The 18,851-nt window shown below is 38.7% G+C and overlaps 1 protein-coding gene across 1 annotated transcript in view; it reads right to left on the bottom strand.

Moving 5' to 3' along the window:
• LOC117385508 (tenascin-R-like) overlaps positions 1-18,851 on the bottom strand; it is a 69,207-nt gene that overhangs the window by 37,902 nt on the left and 12,454 nt on the right. The window contains 10 exon segments of the mRNA XM_055228576.1: positions 3,921-4,064; positions 6,073-6,192; positions 9,705-9,971; positions 11,813-11,942; positions 12,052-12,185; positions 13,723-13,812; positions 15,083-15,187; positions 15,533-15,631; positions 16,334-16,424; positions 17,103-17,278. Of these exon segments, the coding sequence (XP_055084551.1) occupies positions 3,921-4,064; positions 6,073-6,192; positions 9,705-9,971; positions 11,813-11,942; positions 12,052-12,185; positions 13,723-13,812; positions 15,083-15,187; positions 15,533-15,631; positions 16,334-16,424; positions 17,103-17,278 (1,356 nt within the window).

The following is an 18,851-nucleotide window of genomic DNA, read 5'->3' as shown; positions in this document are numbered from 1 at the left end:
GTTTTACTGCAATAACTTTTTTTTTTTTTTTTTTTTTTTTTTTTAGATAATTATTTCGATGCCTTCATGCTCATAGCTTTCATATTACATTTGGTTATTTCACCAGACAAATCCTGCAAGCACTTTCATTTCGTTGTTTATTTGAAAAAGCCAATTTGTGAAATACTCCAGCATTAAATTATTCATAAAGCATATTTTGAATTTCCTCTAGTGGGTGATTCGAGCTACGTTTTCATGGGCAAATTCTTTAAAAAGAGATGCATACATTTATATAGTGTAGTCTTAAAGCGGTTATCTCTCGTGGGCCATTTTTCAGCAATAGACACCTTATTTTGGGATTCATTTGTAGAGAGAGAACAGCCCCGCAGCCTCTCTAAACCGTGTTAAAGAGACATTTTGCATTCAAACCTTGAGTATTGCTTGTGCCATCTAGAAACCAGATAACCGTTTACTACAAGTGCTGCACAGTGTCTTCATTCTGTTATTCTGCAGTTCTGAAACAACCTCTCATTTGGTTTGTATGTCGTAAATAAAGATTTAAAATGCATTGAGTTTTGCCCATATTACACTATTTTCTGATCTTCTGACTGTTCATTCTGTTGTTCTGAAGTTCTGAAACAACCTCTCATTTGGCTTGTATTTCACAAATCAACATATTTATGCAACAGTCCAATGAGGTTCATCTGGTCATCCGTTAATTTATTTTAATAGATTCTTTTTCCAGACCAAGATTTGTTTGTTGCTTAAAACCTTTTGAAATCAGCAACATCACACGACCACTCTGAGGAAGTCCACTAGTGAGCAGTCGAAACTTTCAGGTATCAAAACAAACTAAACCTTTGTCTGGAAAAAGAATCTTTTTAAATAAATGTTTATGCAGCCTTTAAAATGCATCGAAAGGGACAGTTTTGACACTTCTTGAGTTCTTTAAAGAGCCAATATTATGCTATTTTCTGATTTTATAATGTTGTTTCCTGATCAAAAACAGACCTGGAGTTGTGTTTTGTTTCATTCACACATATTTAACCTACAAATCCTGCATATTTAGGCTGAGTTCTTCTCTCAAAACACTGTGTTCCACCTGCTCCACTGTGTTTTTAAGCTCCACACACCTTCACTAGAATCATCTGGATAATTTCAACCCTGGAATTTCCAACCTGTACTAAACAAAGGTAAAAAGTAGCTCTTAACTTGAAGGCTACTCTTTTAAGTCATCACAAGGTGGAACAGAGCGTTTGGAGCTCCTCTTGTGGATGATTCAAGCTACGTTTTCAAAGAGATACGTACATTTATATAAAGTAATCTTAAAACAGCTATCTCCCATGGGCCTTTTTCAGCAATAGACGTCTTATTTTGGCATTCATTTGTAGAGAGAGAACAGCCCTGCAGCCTGATAAACTATGTTAAAAAGAGACATTTTGCATTCAAACCTTGAGTATTGCTTTGCGGTGGTTGAAATAAATCGTTATCTGGGTCTAGATGGCACAAGTGCTGCACAGTCTTCATTCTGTTATTCTGAAGTTCTGAAGAAACCTCTCATTTGGCTTGTATTTTGCCACTGTGAGTGTGGAAGATAATCTGGTGATTTGTGGGAGTGGGGAGATAGTAGCGTGGCACCAAGCCATTGTGACAAGTGTTTGGTCTGATTTGCAAAGATCTCTCAACTGATGGCTCTCTAGTTTTCAACAATGATGAAGTGGGTGTTTTTTTAATATTTTGTTGTGATTTTAAATACAAATCTTTATCAAAACAACCCATGTTTATTTTTTTATTGAATTTCAGCTCATACAACACTTATCAATAGGCCGAGCCCTTTGACGGTGCAGTAGTGAAACCTCATTCCCCTCTCTGGCAGCACTTGTACACAGAGTGAAGACCTAATCAATAGAAAACAAGGTGGTCCAGGCAGCAGCAGTTGACCACAGGATAGAAATGGCCTGGCTCAGATAAGCAGGGATTTGGGATTGACTGGGGCTTACACATTGTTCGATACAAAGACACAAGAAAATTGAAGCCTGGTATGAGGATACGAAAGGTTAAAGGTCTAAATCCTCACCGTAATGAACAAAAAACAAGAGGGCAGGGTGTCAGGTTATACTGTATGTGGTAAAACGCGGTTACAGAAGACATTTTCAGATATTTATTATGTATTTAAGCAGTTTTTTTTTATCTTGTTAATTGCAAAGCAGGATATTGATCTTGCATTTCACTGCTGCAGGCAGTGGACTTTCATTCATATGTTTTATTTTTTAACAATGATTACATGACATTTTTGCACTCTACATCTCTAGCCCGGAGTGAGACTTTTTAGAATAACTAGTAATTTTTAGATTCTCAAATGTAATGATTTCATACTCCCAGATGGAGGTCAAGAACCAGTTTTTCCTAATGATAATATTGTACTTTTCCACGAAATATCCAACCATCTGTCCGGGCAATCTCACCAATGATTATTTCTAACAGTAACTAGAACTATTAACTCACTATATTACAACAATTGCACATGAACGTTATTAATTTTAGCTGCCCTCATCTGTATTAACCATCACAGGCCTATTGAATGTTCTGATGTCATTTGAAACTTAGTAGTTGGGGGTAATTACAGTACGGTGGGTAGATACAGATGCAGGTGCTTTGTGGCATCTTATTTCTTTCTTTCTTTGTTTATTTGTCAGGGATCATGTACAAATTCATTAATCTTAACATTAAACGCCACATTTCATTACGATTACATTATAAGACACTTTATCATTGACATTAGCAGTAAAATACAATAAATGTCCCCTAATCAACTATATTCAGATACAATACATGTTTTCACTTTTACTCATTTGACCTAAATTTGAGGGCTCTCAAATATGATTTGAAGGAAACTAAAATATTTTGTTTAGAAAACAGACAGCGCTTCTTTAGTTTGGTTCAAGGTTTGACTTTTGCTGTAGAAGCACTTGGTCTGGAGGAAGGATAAAATGAACTGAAAAGCTTGATCAGTGCGTAAAGAAATTATCTTTTTTGCCCATATTGCCCAGCACTACCAAATGCTCCAAGCCTCACCAAATTCTCTTTCATACCATTTCCTTTTAAAATGAGCACAATAAAACACACTTCTCTCATTTTCAGTCCTTCTCTACATGACTGTAAAATGAATAACAAAGGCCTTGTTTTTCAAGCCATTACATCCTTTGCCAAGTGGATTACTCTTCCAGTCCCCTGTTTGTGTCATTTTAAAAATGGTATTAGCATGTCCCTTGTCATGCTTTTTATATTATAATGAAAATGCTATTAACCATTTCTAACAAGGCTGATACTAAAGTAGCTCAAGCTGTTACAGTCCCAGCGCCTCTGCTCTTGCTGAGTGTGCTGGGGTTGTTAAAAAAGCAGATAACATTTTCCGAGGAGTTAAGTGAAAGTGAGAGAAAAGGACTTTTACTGCATCTTATTCCCTGGGCTGGATGGTTGAACCTCGCAGCTCTCGGTGAATCAGGTCTCATTGGCATGCAAACACTTTCTTTTCTCCGGTTCCCTCCTGTCCTGTCCTCTCCAAAGCTCTCCTGCTTGCTCCTCATCTCTCACACTGGAGATTATGCATACAGTGCCAGGAGAGTGTGTTAATCTTAGCGCTTCCACAAAGGCTAGAGCTATCTGAAAATGATAAAAAAGTGTGGTTCTCAAACTTGTGTTTCAAGGCTATCTTAAAAGTTCAGAGACCGAGGCTATTAAGGAAAGCGCTAATGAAGTGCAGTGGAGTCCAAACAAGGACAAAGGCGTTCAGAGGTGCATGCGTATGAAGGGAGAAGATATTAATTATAGCGGGGTTTCGGCTGTCCTACGCTACGCTCTTGTTACAGTAAAAGTAACAAAAATGAACGTAAATATGTGCGTAATATTTTGTGAGCAATTGAATAGTATGCGTTGCTTACCTGTAAACACAGATGTGCTAACCGCTTTGCTCTCCTGGTTGTCACGGACAGCAGTCAGACTGATCTCATACTCCGTGGCTGGGAACAGACTGGACAAGGTGTAGTTGTTCACATCACTGTCAATCACCATGCTGTCCTCCCGGCCTGCACCACACAACGACACATATGAGAACACAATCACACCAAGGAGCCAGTGTGTGTACAGCATGTGAGTTTAGAGCTATTTAGGGAACATAACAGGTTTTCATGTTGTTGTGTTTTTAAATTATTACCTGGCTTGGTGGGATAGTGTCTGTGGTAAATATTTATCATAGTTTTAAAGTTGTACAGTTGTTAAGAAAAGAATACAATACAAAAATACGGAAAGTAGGGATGAGTTTTAAAACTGAATACGGTGGTCCCTCGTTTATCGCGGTGGTTATGTTCTAAAAATAAACCGCAATAGGCAAAATCCGCGAAGTATCAGCTTTATTTTTTACAATTATTCTATAAGTTATGCAGCGGTAAAACCCCTCACCACACACTTTATACACTTTTCTCACACAGGCATTAACATTTTCTCACATTTCTCTCTCGTTTAAACTCTCTCAAAGTTCAAACCTTCGTAGGCGCCTTTATCGGTGCAGAACGTTTCATCAACATTGTGGGTTTTGTCGGGGAGAAAACTTAGCAAACATACAGCACTTCAGAGTCACACTGCGATCCAACATTTATGTAAATTTGTCTGAACACATTCTGTACTGTACAAGAGACACGGCACGGAGGAGACTGATGGACAATGGTCTGCAGTCAATTAGCCAATCAGGACGCAGAACACAATACACGTTCATACGATGTAAAAAAGTATGAAAAATTGTACTAAATAAATCAGCAAAAAAGCGAGAGCGCGAAAGCTTAACCACGTTATAGCGAGTGACAACTGTACCCTGTTCTGCCATCAACATGGAAAATTCCGTATAAAATGCATGGACAATTTAATCACAGTCACATTTTTTTCTGTCAGTTTAACCATTAACTTCGCAAAAATGGTTGCAGTGGTGTTATCTCTACATACAGTACCAGTCAAAAGTTTGGACACACCCTCTCTTTCAATGTCTTTTTACTACTTTCTTCATTTTAGATTCATATGAAAGACATCAAATATATGAAGCAAGATATACAGAATTCATAGACTGTATACAGTATATAAATGGACATAGCTAATGTGCTAGCTGCCACTTTTGAAATAGGAAATGATTATGGGTGCGCTTCTGGCTCCATCGATTCTGACTCCAAACTTTAGATAACAAAAGTGTTGCCCCTCTGTCTGTATCTGTTGCTGTCAGGCTCGTCATTTTGATCTTAAGCTGTTCGTATTGATCAACTCTACATGATCCTGGGGTTTTTATTTCACTATTGCGACCATAACTCAAGATATGAACATTAATAAGAGACAAATCAGCTGCTTTCTTTCCCCGAGGTCGCTCCCACTAGCGTTAGCGACAGGTTTGATTGACAGCCTTGCAGAATGTGCTTTTTTCCCTCCATAATTCCATATATCTTACTTCATATATCTGGTGTATTCTGTTTGTTTTAACATGATTTTGAATCTATTTTATTATTGTGTCTTGCATACAAATAATGCCGATCCCTTTAATGGGTTTATAAGACGCCATTAACAAAATACAATAAAACACAAACACCAATAGACTCATTTAAACAAACTCATCTGCTGCTTCTTCCAGACGTTACACAGACATGATGCCAACTTATAAACATTAAATTTAAACAACTATTTCATGTTGATGTCATCATTACACCAGAACATATCAGGGCACAGCGTGAACATTTAATCAAATAAAGGATCTATAAATTCATCATAAAATGGACAAAACAATAAAAAATAGCTTCACTTCTTTCCACTTCTTCAACTCATATAAACCACAAAGTCTTTCTTCTTCAGGGGCTTGAGAAAAAAAACCAACAACAACATGTAGAAGTAAAAATAACAGAAAAAACACAGAATGAGATGGTGTATCCAAACCTTTGACTGCTGGTGTATGTCATATCTGCTCCCCGTGTAACCAGGAAGTCAAATTACTGTGTTAACTATGTTTTAGTGACATGTCATATCCACTTAAACAGCAAACTGATACTTGAATGTGTATGATACCTTGGGCAGACAGGTAGGAAAGTTTGTAGTGTTTGAAAGGAGCCAGTGGTGTGATCCAGGAAAGCGTTACAGAGTCCTCCGTCACATCAGACACCAGCAGCACTTTGGGTGGGTCTGTACCTGGAAGAGGACAAAGAAGAGCCAAATAATATCCAAACTAATGCATATTATAATAAAGTGATAACGTAAACTTGGCAGGCGCAGTAAGTAATGTTTATATAGTGACGAAAAATGTGAAAATGTCCAGGAAAATGTCCAGGAGTTGACAGTTAATTATTGGTTTGAACAACAAAACAGACCAGGAACTACGAATTTTCCAGACTTAATTAAAGTGCTGGTATGGGAGTAGAACGAAAAAGTTTAAATTTATGTAATCCCAAGACTTATTCCTCTTGAACGCTAAGACGACTTTATCTGTACTCGATATTTTTCTACACCTTTAATCCCCCATCATCCCATTTACGTAAACAAACCTTGTGCTTCGTGTAAGTACGATTGTGCAAATGTATTTCAGGAAGTGGTTGAATTTTTTTGCAAGAAAAGCCTGATCATCCAGCCATAAGAACACAATGAGAGGCAATAGGTTTGTGAGGGAGCCATGTCTGGTGAGTAGTCCCTTGCTGCTCGCGTTTTGTTTTATGTGGCTCGAGAGATGACGGACAGAGCGACGACGGAAAGGTTATGGCCAAAACAATGTGGGCTAATGCAGTAATTAAAAGATATCAGGTCCCTTGTGCTAAATAGAAATGGGGTAGAGCTGGACAAGAAATCAGGACTTAAAAAGAAAAGTGGGGAATGCCTTGATCTTATGTTCAAGAGAAAATTGCTAATCTGAATGAGCAGCTGTCCCATTTATAATTCAAAGCTCAGATCTAATTAAACGTTTCCTGCATAGAATTCAGCAGTTGTTATGTAATCGCGGATGTATAATTTACAAAAGAGCACAACAGAAAAGTAGGAAAGTAATTCTATAATTTACCTCTGGCTGTGGAAGCATATACTTATAGAACAATTCCCTGACAATATTGACTATATGATTCCATTTACATTACATTACACGCGCGACCCCAGGGCTTGAATCCATCATGGTGGGAATGCAAATGCTCCGAGAAGCACATTTATCTTGAACAGGCTTTAGGACAGAAACATGTTCTTGTGCATTATACATAGCTTTGTTCAAATCCATATTTGTAATTCTAAAATATTTTGTGACCTTGAAAATTGAGATTATGGATTATAATGAAAGTTCATGATGAAATTCCGACTATAACGACCGATCCGGATATGTCTCTCCCGTTTATGCACATTTTTATACAGCGCTTTTCCACCTTTAAGGCACGCAAAGAACCACTCATTCACACGCACATTGTTATACGAGTGTACACAGACACTTGGGACTGGGTGGGTTAAGTGCCCAAAGACACAACGACAGTGTTCACCTGTGGGAGCTGGAATCGCACCGCCAACCTGGGTCAGTGGAGACTTAATTGAGCTACTGTCGCCTCAATGTTTAAATCCAGGCTCAAAATGGTTCTGTTTAACTGTGCACTCGTCTCTTTTAATGTTAATTTTATGATGATTACTTGTGATTATTTATGTTTTGACTTGTTGTATTGTGATTTTAAAGTCTTCCTTATTCCGTAAAACACTTTGAATTACTTTGTGTCCGATTGGTGCTATACAAACTTGCCTTGCCATGTCAATATACACTGCCTGGCCAAAAAAAAAAAAAAAAAAAGTCGCAACCTGGATTTAACTAAGCAAATAGGTTGGGGTTGCTGCAGTTGGTCCGGTCTAGGTTCAGCAAAGAATGAGGTCAGCTGACACCTGAACATACTGAATGACCAGGTTATTCCATCAATGGATTTTTTCTTCCCTGATGACACGGGCATATTCCAAGATGACAATGCCAGGATTCATCAGGCTCAAATTGTGACAGAGTGGTTCAGGAGCATGAGACATCATTTTCACACATGGATTGTCCACCACAGAGTCCAGACCTTAACCCCATTGAGAATCTTTGGGATGTGCTGGAGAAGCTTTGTGCAGCGTCAGACTTGACCATCATCAATGCAAGAAATAAATAAATCTTGTGACGTTTCAGAAGCGAAATCGTAACAATGCTACAGCGAATGTGTGTCGTAATCAAAGCTAAAGGCGGAACCAGATATTAGAGTGTGTGACCTTTTTTTTGGCCAGGCAGTGTCCTTCTACTACTGCAGCTACTAGGACTAAGATCAATTTTGTTTTGTGCAACTGACATGGGTAAAAAAAAAAGAAAAGATAAGTGAAGGGAAATTGTAAAGTACCTTCTAAAAATACTCCAAAATCAATGCATGAGATATTGTACAGACAGGTGCAGCGCAGTGCCTCAAAATCCCTCCCCAATCCAGAGCGGTCCACCTGCTTATCACTATGTGCAGGAGAATGAGAGGAGACAGCAGTGTGGCTCAAGGCTGCCAAGGCTCTTATATAGAAAGAGCAGAGTAATCAGATAACTGCGCAGGTGTCTCTGGCTCTGGCACAGCACTAATATATCCATCCATGGTGACTTCTCTCTTTGTCTCCTCAGCTTTATTTTTCTCCTTTCATTTCTCTTTCTACTGGAAAAAACAGCATCTCTTTTTTTATTTGTTTAATCCTGACCTGCGAGTCAGGCCTTCTGTGCGAGGAATGAAAGAATACTCGAAATCAAAAGGGAGATATTGTGCGCTGCCACGCAGCATCAAACCCATTCACGTATGACATAACTGGGCCATTGTCTGTTTACAATGAAGGTGTAAGACTGTGAGGGGCTTAACATTTACATCAAAGGGAACAGAGAAGAGACTACATATCAAAAACAATCACTGAAATAACCTACATTATAAGCTAGCTAACATCTTTAACATCCAATTGCACTAGATCTAATAAGGATGAGGTTATTATTTAGAACGGACTGTGAAAGCTGCTGCAGCAAACTATGACAGCACAGACAAAAAGCTATTATTTTTCTATAAAAGGGTCACTGTTGTAAAGCTGCATATGAAGTCATCAGCAGAAACACATTCACACAGCGTTATGGAGATAGCACTTAATAGTCAAACATGGATTTTGGTTGAAGAATACATCATTAGTACTGCATCATCTGTCTAGCAGACATATGCTTCCCAAAGTAATTTCATTTTCAAACAAACATTATGAAGTTGCTTTGGCAAACAACCAGAAAAGATTTTTATTGGAGTGCCAAGGAAAACGATTATCCTGACAAGTTTAGGGAAATAATAAGTCTATGCACCATTGGTAAAACTTGTATTTGTGTAAATATATACTATTAGAGGATTTATATCACTTGTTTTAGTGTGTTGCCAAATATTTAACCCAACGGTAGCAGACTGAACACGAAACTCAAATTTGCAGAATCTTTTGAACCTCTTTATGAACTGTTTGATTGTTGTGGTAAAATCCTTGGTCCACTAAACAGAAAAAGCAACTTCATTTTAAAGCAGCAGCCTGTGTGGATACTCTGTAGGGGTGATATTGGTTAAAGGAATAATAAAATCATTTTCAGATCCATGTAATGACTTTGTTGGTAAAAGTGTCTGTGTAGTGTATGAGACTTGTTGAACTCGTGACGGCTGCTGTCCGCTCACCTGTGGTGAGAGAGGCTGTAATAGGCTCCGAGGTAGAGTCTCCTTGTATAGTGATTAAACTGATGGTGTACTCTGTCGCAGGCAGCAGGCCCTGAACCAGAGACCTGGTCTTGGATCCGTCTAGTGTGTCCTTGGAGGTGTCGGTCCCATCGGCCGAGCTGTAGCTGAGAATGAAGAAGTCTGCAGGGGGCGCTGGAGAGCTCCAGGCCACCAACGCGGTGTTTGAAGTCACCTCTGACAGGAAGAGGTGAGTTACGGGCCTGATTCCTGGAGGAGTGGAGGTTTCAATGTCAGCCAAGGACGCATAAAAGAGCTGACCACAAGCAGCAATAGTGAGAGAAGAAGAAAAGGAAATGTGCTGCTGTTATGAAGATGACAAAGGAGGAAGTCAGTGATGGATGTAGGCGGTCCGGGCGGCCATGACGGGTCCTTTATTACACAGTTGAGAAAATTGGCCTTGGGTGAAATCTTGATGAGGTAGGTTAGAGCACAATGGAGTGCCAGTAATGATTTAATTGGTCATAAAAGACAGAAATAATGAGATTATGTGGCATTAAAATAAAACGTAACTGAAATTATGATGGTGATTAAAAAGCAAAAAGCAGACATTACTTGAGATTGCAAGAAAACACAATTCATTCTGTTGAGTAAAAAAATTGATTAATTTTGAAAGACTGATTAAAGACAGGTCATCAATTTCTCAATATTTTTAGCTGAATGTAAATCCTCATTGCTTATCTCAGTTGAAAGCGTAAGGTCATGCACTATTGTTAGCACATTTCTATGACGTGCGTAGCAGAAAGGATGAAACTAATACGATATTTGAGCTTTAAATAAAAAATGTTTCCACTTTCTAGGAACTCAAATCACGTTACTTTAAGGACTAGTGTACACAGACACTCAGGCCAAGGTGAGTTAAGTGTCTTGCCTAAGGACACAATGACAACATTCACCAGTGGGAGCTAGAATTGCACTGCCAACCTATGGGTTTTTTGTTTTTTTATTGCTCCGTTGAATACTAAAACTACATTCTGGACTGCTAGAGATGTTTTTTGCGCAGATGAAGGTCAGACTGTTTCTGCTGCTCAGTTCGTTCAAAACACTTTGGGTGAAGAGACCTTTTAAAAGTGTTAATAACAGAGAAGGAGGCAAGAGCATTTAAATGATCAGGCTACTATTTAGATGTGTTTTACTATTGTTCTTTCAGAGGTTAGGTCATTTACGCATTTAAAGCAAAGCCAGAGGAGCCTTCAAGACACTCTGAGTCGGAGAACGGTCGTGTAGGAAGAGTTCACGTCAATACCGGGTGACAGATGTTGCCAATTTGACCAAGTGACAAGTTGACATGAGCGTTATGGGCAATTACTTTCCCTTATTCTTGTTCTTTAAAATCTGTCATCTCACTATTGTCTCCGCTCAGACCGCTCCAGATGGTTAAAGAGGTAAAGAATCTACTCCCATTATCAGATAAATGAGATGGTGATTCCAGCGATGACAGTGATGAGTCCAGCGAGAAAAAAAAGAAAAAAAGAAAGAGGAGCGAAGGATGACAGTCGAGAGCGTCCACACAAATCACAGATCCGACAGCAGGTTAGCGCATGCCCGTCACCATGACAACGTCGTTTGTACAAGTCAAAATGGCGGTGGTCACAGTTTTTTTGTTTTGTTAAAACATCAGGAGAAACATTGAAGTATTGATTGTGAGTCACAGTACCGTTGCTTAAACACAAGAATGAATGGCCGGTGGTGGTGTTGGAAAAGGATTTACAGCTAAACACAAATCGTTTTAGATGCAGAACAGAGGCACAATTAGAAAACACTTGTAAAAGCCTCATTAGTCGACTAGAATAATTTACCGTGGCTAATTACTTGTTCAAAGTCCTTTAAGGTCTTGATTTTCTTCTGGTATGAGTAGCCTTACCTCCACAAACCACCTCATTATACAATCCATTCAAGTTCATTATGGAGCTTGGATGGAGCTGGAGGAGTATCTTTTTGAAAACGTTGAAAATGGTGTTTAAGCAGCATTTGAAGGTGATGAAGAAAAAAATATCTACTTTGCGCTAATTCTTTGACGAATTCAATCCAATTTCCTATGTAATTTTTACCTGTAAAGGCGTCTATTGTAGCGGCGGTGCTCTGTTGTCTGCCTCTCCGTGCAGCCACAGTGATTGTGTATTCGGTTCCAGGCTCAAGGTCCACTAGTGTCACCATGGTCACTTCTTTGGGAACAGTGAGCTGCAAGAAAACAAAAATGTTCATTTCTTGCAACCAACATAAGGTCACATCCTTGGAGCATGTTATTGATGTCCTCTGATATACAGTATATTATATTATTTATTTTTACCTCGGTTGTGACGCCAGACGACGATATGTAGGTAACCTTGTAATGGTCAATGGGGCCCTGGACGACCCCCCACGCAAGAGTTATGGTGTTATCTGTGGACGCTGTGACAGTAAGGTCCAATGGAACGTCCAGGCCTATGAGGAAACATTTAAAATACTATCAGGAAAAATTTATTGCACCATATAAAAAATATTTCACGATCAAAATGTTTTTTTTAGTTTTTTTTTAGTTCATTGTTAAACTGTGAGCTTATTTTACAACCTGATCAGATGGAGGACTAAACTTAAACTAGAGATCGGCTGATATAAGTTTTCTGATGGCCGATGCCAATATCGATTATTTAGAATGTCTGATGATATTTTTGGGTTGATTTGTGGTGAAGATTTTTATTGTTTTCCCCAAATTCTGTAATTAAAATTTACAACAAACTTACCCACAGCACTTTTTTACCACAAACCTATAAAGAGCAGTGTAGTCACAGTTTAAGCAAAGCAAATTCCGTATTCATGAGTATTTAAAGGCAGCAGGTCGACCAAAACAAAATATTGGCCTGTGCTGAAGATTTAAGGCCGATAACTGATATGCTAAAACTAGAAAATATCACCACTAAACTATATTTATATATATTGGTCTATTTTAAACTGTTAAACAAATCTGTGTAAACATCTTTTCACCTTGAATGACATTTCATAGACTGAAATTTTGTTAACACAAATGTGCGGTGAATGGCTGGAGAAGGGGAGTGTGATACAAGCTGACAGTCCATCACAGTGAATAGAAACGGATGTTTTACACTTCCTGTCCCGGACTTGTTCAATCATGTTCATGCTCAAGCTTGGTGTTACACTGCTCCGCTTCACCGAAAAATCAATCAGAATAAATAAAAAAATTATAAGGAATAACATACCATAACAGTGAATTCAGACGGTTTGTCATCAACTAAAATAATGTGCACAATTCTCCATCTAGACAAACATGTTTTTTTAGTTTTTTTAATCACTAGTTAACAGTAAATACTAAATGATATAAATACTGTCTTTTTACAGACAAGATTCACCTTCAAAGTTGGGCTGAAAAGAGACCAGCCTTAACTGAACCTGGTCTAGCAGATGAAAATGTTGCTTTCAACCTATGTCCTGCTGTGTGTTGTGCCTGGAAGATGGAGGTGTTTTCAAATCATTTAATACTGGTTGAGAAAATACATGTTGAATATAGTGTATTTTTTAGTTAAAAGAAAGAAAGAAGAAATGGGGCTTAAAAGAGTCGTCGGATTGAAGCTATTTTAAAACACCAGCCACTTAAATGAGCACAACTGGCACTGGGTCTTCCTGTAATATACAAGCTTCACTCTTTGTGTCTGAGTTTGAATGTAATAAATATCAGTAAAAGGAATAACACAGTTTTCACTGGAGGGACTGTCGTGTTTATGAAAAAAAAATATATAACACTGGAGATATTCCATGAAGCAAAATTAAGCCAAAGTTTAGCTAGGCTAACTGTAAAGATTCATTAAGCTTTGCCCCCAAGAATGTCTTATAAACACTCCGTCAGAATACTGTTAAAATGTTAAAACTTCCCGGGTCCTGAGCATGGATCAGTTTGACACTGGACAAACGCAGCACGCTTTAGGGGCTTGGATTGGCTCAGTGTGTGCACCCCCCTGTGACGTACCTGTCCTGGCGTTCATGGTTGAGGGGGCACTCTGGTTGCTTCCTCTCATTGCTGAGATGCCAATGCCGTACTCTGTGCCTGGGAGAAGGTCTGTGATGGAGAAAGGAAAAGATGCACTAGTTAGAGAGTATGACAAAGTGTGTCCTTGTACACAAGCGAGGTCTGACAGCCCACTTAGCGCAACTTTGGTGACTAAGCAAAATTAAGATCATTTAAATTCTGAAGATGCAGCGATTTTTCACCAACAGCATGACTGATTAAATTAGCATCATTTTAAAGAATTCCCCATGCTGCTGGAATAAAATATATGAGCAACCAAAAACTGATCAACAGAAGAATACTATAGGCCCATGAAGAAAGGGAAGGTGTTGGAGAGGGAATGGAAGGAGAAAGTGCATTGATTGCATTGGACATACTGAATAACACAGGGACCTTTTGCTTCTATTCTTATGCCAGCCGTGCCCTTTCAGCACTATGGCCTTTTTGAAAAAACTCCCAGCTGACCCCTTCTCCCTGACAGCCTTTCAATATGGCCGCAGGACAACAAGCGTTTGTGCAGAAACAGTCAGGAGCCTGTCAGCCCACTTTTAGCTGAAGAGATGATCCTCAATGACAACACACAGCCCAATATGCATAAGTTACAGGCAAAGGTGATAGAACGCCCGAAACAACCAGGAAAAGAACCAAATGAATCATTATTCTCAACTTTGCCATTCTATAGAATCCCTAAAGGCATTTCCCTAAAGAAAAAGTAGAGAATATTAATATTAATTTCTTTCTTTGCCTGGTCATTTTAGGCATTAGAAAATGCTTGGGAGTCATTTCTATTCAATCTATACTCCAAAAAGTACAATTATGGAGTACAAAAGTGTTTTGTATCTGACTGTTTATGTCACCTCAAATTTACTTAATCCTTAAGAAAGTTTTGTGTCATAAACCAGATCACACACTGTAATGCTGAAAATTTGTGATTTCACTGTTTGGTCAAGGGTTCAATAATCATGAATAATTGTTAAATTGTGGTGTTTTTTTTTCTCACAATAATCATAATACTAAAACTTGACCTTGTACCATCTCTACTTGGTGCTATGTCACAGTCCAAACGTAGTAGAACAATAGTACAGGTTACATTTAGGTTTGATGAGGAGGTCTATAATGCACTCGTATCTTAGAAAAGTAGCTTTTCTCCTTTAATTTGCAGCAATATCCAAAGATAAACATATCTGCCAAACTTTGCCAAGAATTCTATAAAATGCCTAGACAAAGTAGACAATAAAGTATCTTTTTCCTACTTTGCCTGTAACACATTACATAAGTGCAAACTGTATGAAGTAGCGCTGGTTTAATACATCTGCTTTACCTGTCAGTGTGGTCTTGGAGGTGACTCCTTCATTGCGTGGAACAATAACTTTATCATACAGGTCTCCGGCCAAAGTGCTGTATACCACCTGGTATCCATCCACCTGTAGAGATGCAACGTGATATAGTTTACATAAAGACATCGACATTAACATAACATAGATCAGAGGATAAATCCACTGCTGTCTGAACCAGTACAGAGATAGAAAACTGTTCCTCAACATATCAGAGTCATGGGTCTTAAATTTCTTGTAGAGACTAAAGAAACCCACCCAATTAAATCTGTCAAAAACATCAAAATATTGAAATTAGCTGTGTGGGAAGACAACTGAGATAGCAGCAAACCTAAAGTAAAACAAAAGTGAAAAAATAAGTGTTCTAGATTAAACTGGAAATGATCGAATAAACCAAACAAACAAAGGAAAAAACAAGGCTTCTGCAGTGTTACCATCCGCCTCACTGTTGTCCCACTCCAGCTCCAGGCTGGTGGAGCTCTTGGTCACGAGGCGCAGGTTCTTAGGAGCATCGATCTCTGAGAAAAACGATAAAGCTGACAATGTTGGGGACACTGAGACCAATTCTCAGGGAGGTTGAACAAGCAAACATCAGCAGTTTACACAATCAACTTGTTGTTAAGTCAGATCTTATTTATGTTGATGCAGGAACAGTTTTAATTAAACAGTATGACACTGGTGCAGTGTAGTTATACTTATACATTCTATTATGTTAAGAACGCTGGAGAATAATATTATAAATACAACTGGATAATAAAAGGTCAACTACAGATTTACAGTCAAATCAAGAATAATAGTTCATGAATATGTTTTCTTATTCTGCACATGATAATACACATAATGAGGACACACTGAACACTGAAATGTTGTATTCTATTGACCTTATTCCGGAAGTTGTCGTGAGCACCGCCATCGTCATTCGGGTTGTATTATTTTGCATCTGGGCTGCCAATCTTAACAACAAATACATTTTTAAACAGACTACAAATCTGTTTTAAAGCCTCCCAGAGAATCAGTGCAGTGTTGAACTTTTTACACAAATCAACCTACTTTACATCATGTTTTAGTGTTGAAAACTTTTCTCAAATTCTCCACTGAAATAAATGGGGATTCCTGCTTAACCGGAAGTGCCACTACAAAGAAAGCTCGGTGTAGTAGCATTTAGAGGCAAAAGAAGGCGGAATAAGGTCAATAGCACCAGCAGAACCACATCTCCGTGTGCTGCTGTCAGCTCTCACCAGTGGAAAACTCTGTGGAAATGGCTCCGCTCTCATTTCCTTTCCTCACTCCACTCACAGACACATTATAACGTGATCCGGGCTGCAGAACCTGTGCAACGCAAAACACAAAAAACACCTAAGAGAGGTCTATGCATTTGTCTCTGCTTTATCTCCCAGCACAGACAGCAGACAGGCATGAGATCTGATTAAACATAAACCAGTGTTTCTCAAACTGTGGTACGTGGGCTCGTTCACATGGTACTTGGACGGCCCTTCGGTTTGATAATGGACATTTTTGTATAGCGCTTTTCCACTTTCACTTCATTCACACTAACACTCATACGCAGAAGTAAACTGGAGGCGAGGTGGGTGTGTTTTGCCCAATTTGAACCCTCAACCTTGAGATCAGTGGAAAAAATCTCTACCAATTGAGCTACTGTCTACTCTTGTGGGTTTGCATGATTCAGAGTTAATTTTATCTACTTTTTTGTCTTATTTTGGATAATTTCTTGATTAGAACTACAGTGGAAAATTACATAGTCCACTTTTAGACCTGCTTTAGTCATAAATAAGACCTGGAATAGTCCTGTTTAGATCTGGTGGGACTTGGAAAGTGAAGTCCTTTCTTTGGTGGTATTTCATAGAAAATGTTTGAAGGCCACTGACATAAACCATGAAGAGAAAACATGCTTTATCTCGTGCTAGATAAATACTCCATCTGGTTCGTGGTTCTTGGCAGGTTAACAGGACGCACACATGCAGACATACACAAACATGTTGGGCTGACCTGAAGGGAATACTGGCTGAGAGAGGGCTGCAAGCGGAAGGTGGTGCGCGGCCCTTCTCCCACCAGGCCGTAGCGCAGAACGATCTGATCAATTTTAGCCTTCGGTGGGGTCCACTCCACAAACGCCACCGTGTCTGACACATCTCGAACGATCAGCTGAGTGGGGCCATCTATCACTGAGGAACAAGCACACAAAAGACACACAATATTTACAAAGTGCTGCGGCCGCGAGCACATTTTGAAAGGAACTATTGATGTTTCTGATGTATATTCTATGCTTTATACTGGGTTAAAAGTGACATTTAAAGAACTGTGTTGGATGACGCTAACAGCAAAAAAACGATATTTCAGCAATAACCGATATTTAATCGTGACGAACAGAGGCCACGAGTGGAAGATGTAATGGTTTAAAATCTTATGCAACATTTTTAGAAAGGGACATTCGTTCTTATGGTGTGTTCAAGGCAACTGGGAACTTCTGATCTTTGAGAAGAAAAAATGCTAGAACTCTGATGATAAATGTACTCAAAAATTGTAAAGTATTTTAACAAGAACAGCCTCAGCACAGAGACTTGTATGTATATTCAAAATAATGCAATCATTCATGTTTTTTTTTTTTCCTTTCCACCATCACAAAACTGTAACAGATAGGGTGTAAATACTCAGTGACAGCAGGATCTGTACCATTTTTACAAACCGTAATAAAAGTTAATTTAAAAATGTTCCATGCCGCTGACATTTTCACAGCTATCAAAAAAGTTTTATGGCTGCAGGTATATTTTTGACTGCTGTGGCTGAAGAGCTTATCTTATTAGAAAAACTGGTGGGATTTTTGTCCGTTGCTGGGAGCTTTTCAGCAGTAGATTTTGTTATCTGGAAATGCTGTTCCCCGACAGTCAGACATGTGCATGTTATCAGACCTGACACAACACCATCCCAGCGGCTCTGTCGGAGAGGTGTAAAACACAGCTCATGATTAGAGTGTTCCGCTGTGATTGCTGAAAGACAACTCTTATTAGTGTTAAAGAATAGAAAACATATCAGGTGTAATGAAGCAAACACAATACCTCACAATGAGTTTCACAGACTCAGGGTTGCTCAGAGGAGTGCTAATGCAGAGGATTTACAGCTCAGGTAATGAGGTGCTAAGAACAGAACAATTAAAAACCTTTTCATTGATGATTAGCCAAATTATGGTAATCAGATGTGAAATTGTCTGTTTTATTTATGCATTTTTTATTGTAACACTGTTTATATATGTGATCATTATTACCGTAACATTAGAAGTTACGTAATCTAGTGAATGTTTACATTGATTTCATCTATAAGTCATAATAAGTGTTCTCCATTGCCTCAGGATAAATGTAATAGACTTAGAGCACAGCAGGCTGTAAAGAAGACTTACACTGAAACACTGTATTCTTAGGTCAGATCTGACATACTACAGGTTTGTCTCAATCCGTGCTGCATTAGGAACTGGTCTCATTGGGCCTTGTCCTAGAAAACAATCCAGAGGAAGAAAACTACTCCCACATCAGTTGTCCTGCTCCCACTAGCCTCCCTTCACCTCCTCATTGGTTTGTCGTTCTCTCTACGGAAGATTAAATCTTACATCTAAATAATTGAGCAACTTCAAATTGTCTTCTGCCTCTGTTCTTATCCAATAAGGTGTCCTGCAGTGGGGCTTCAAGTGAAAATTAATGAAACAAGGAGTCATGAATTATTAATCCTTACTTAATTACAAGGTAC

This window comes from Periophthalmus magnuspinnatus, chromosome 17 (assembly GCF_009829125.3).
Source record: "Periophthalmus magnuspinnatus isolate fPerMag1 chromosome 17, fPerMag1.2.pri, whole genome shotgun sequence".
Taxonomy (NCBI): Eukaryota; Metazoa; Chordata; class Actinopteri; order Gobiiformes; family Gobiidae; genus Periophthalmus; species Periophthalmus magnuspinnatus.
This window is presented reverse-complemented; position numbering and strand designations above follow the sequence as displayed.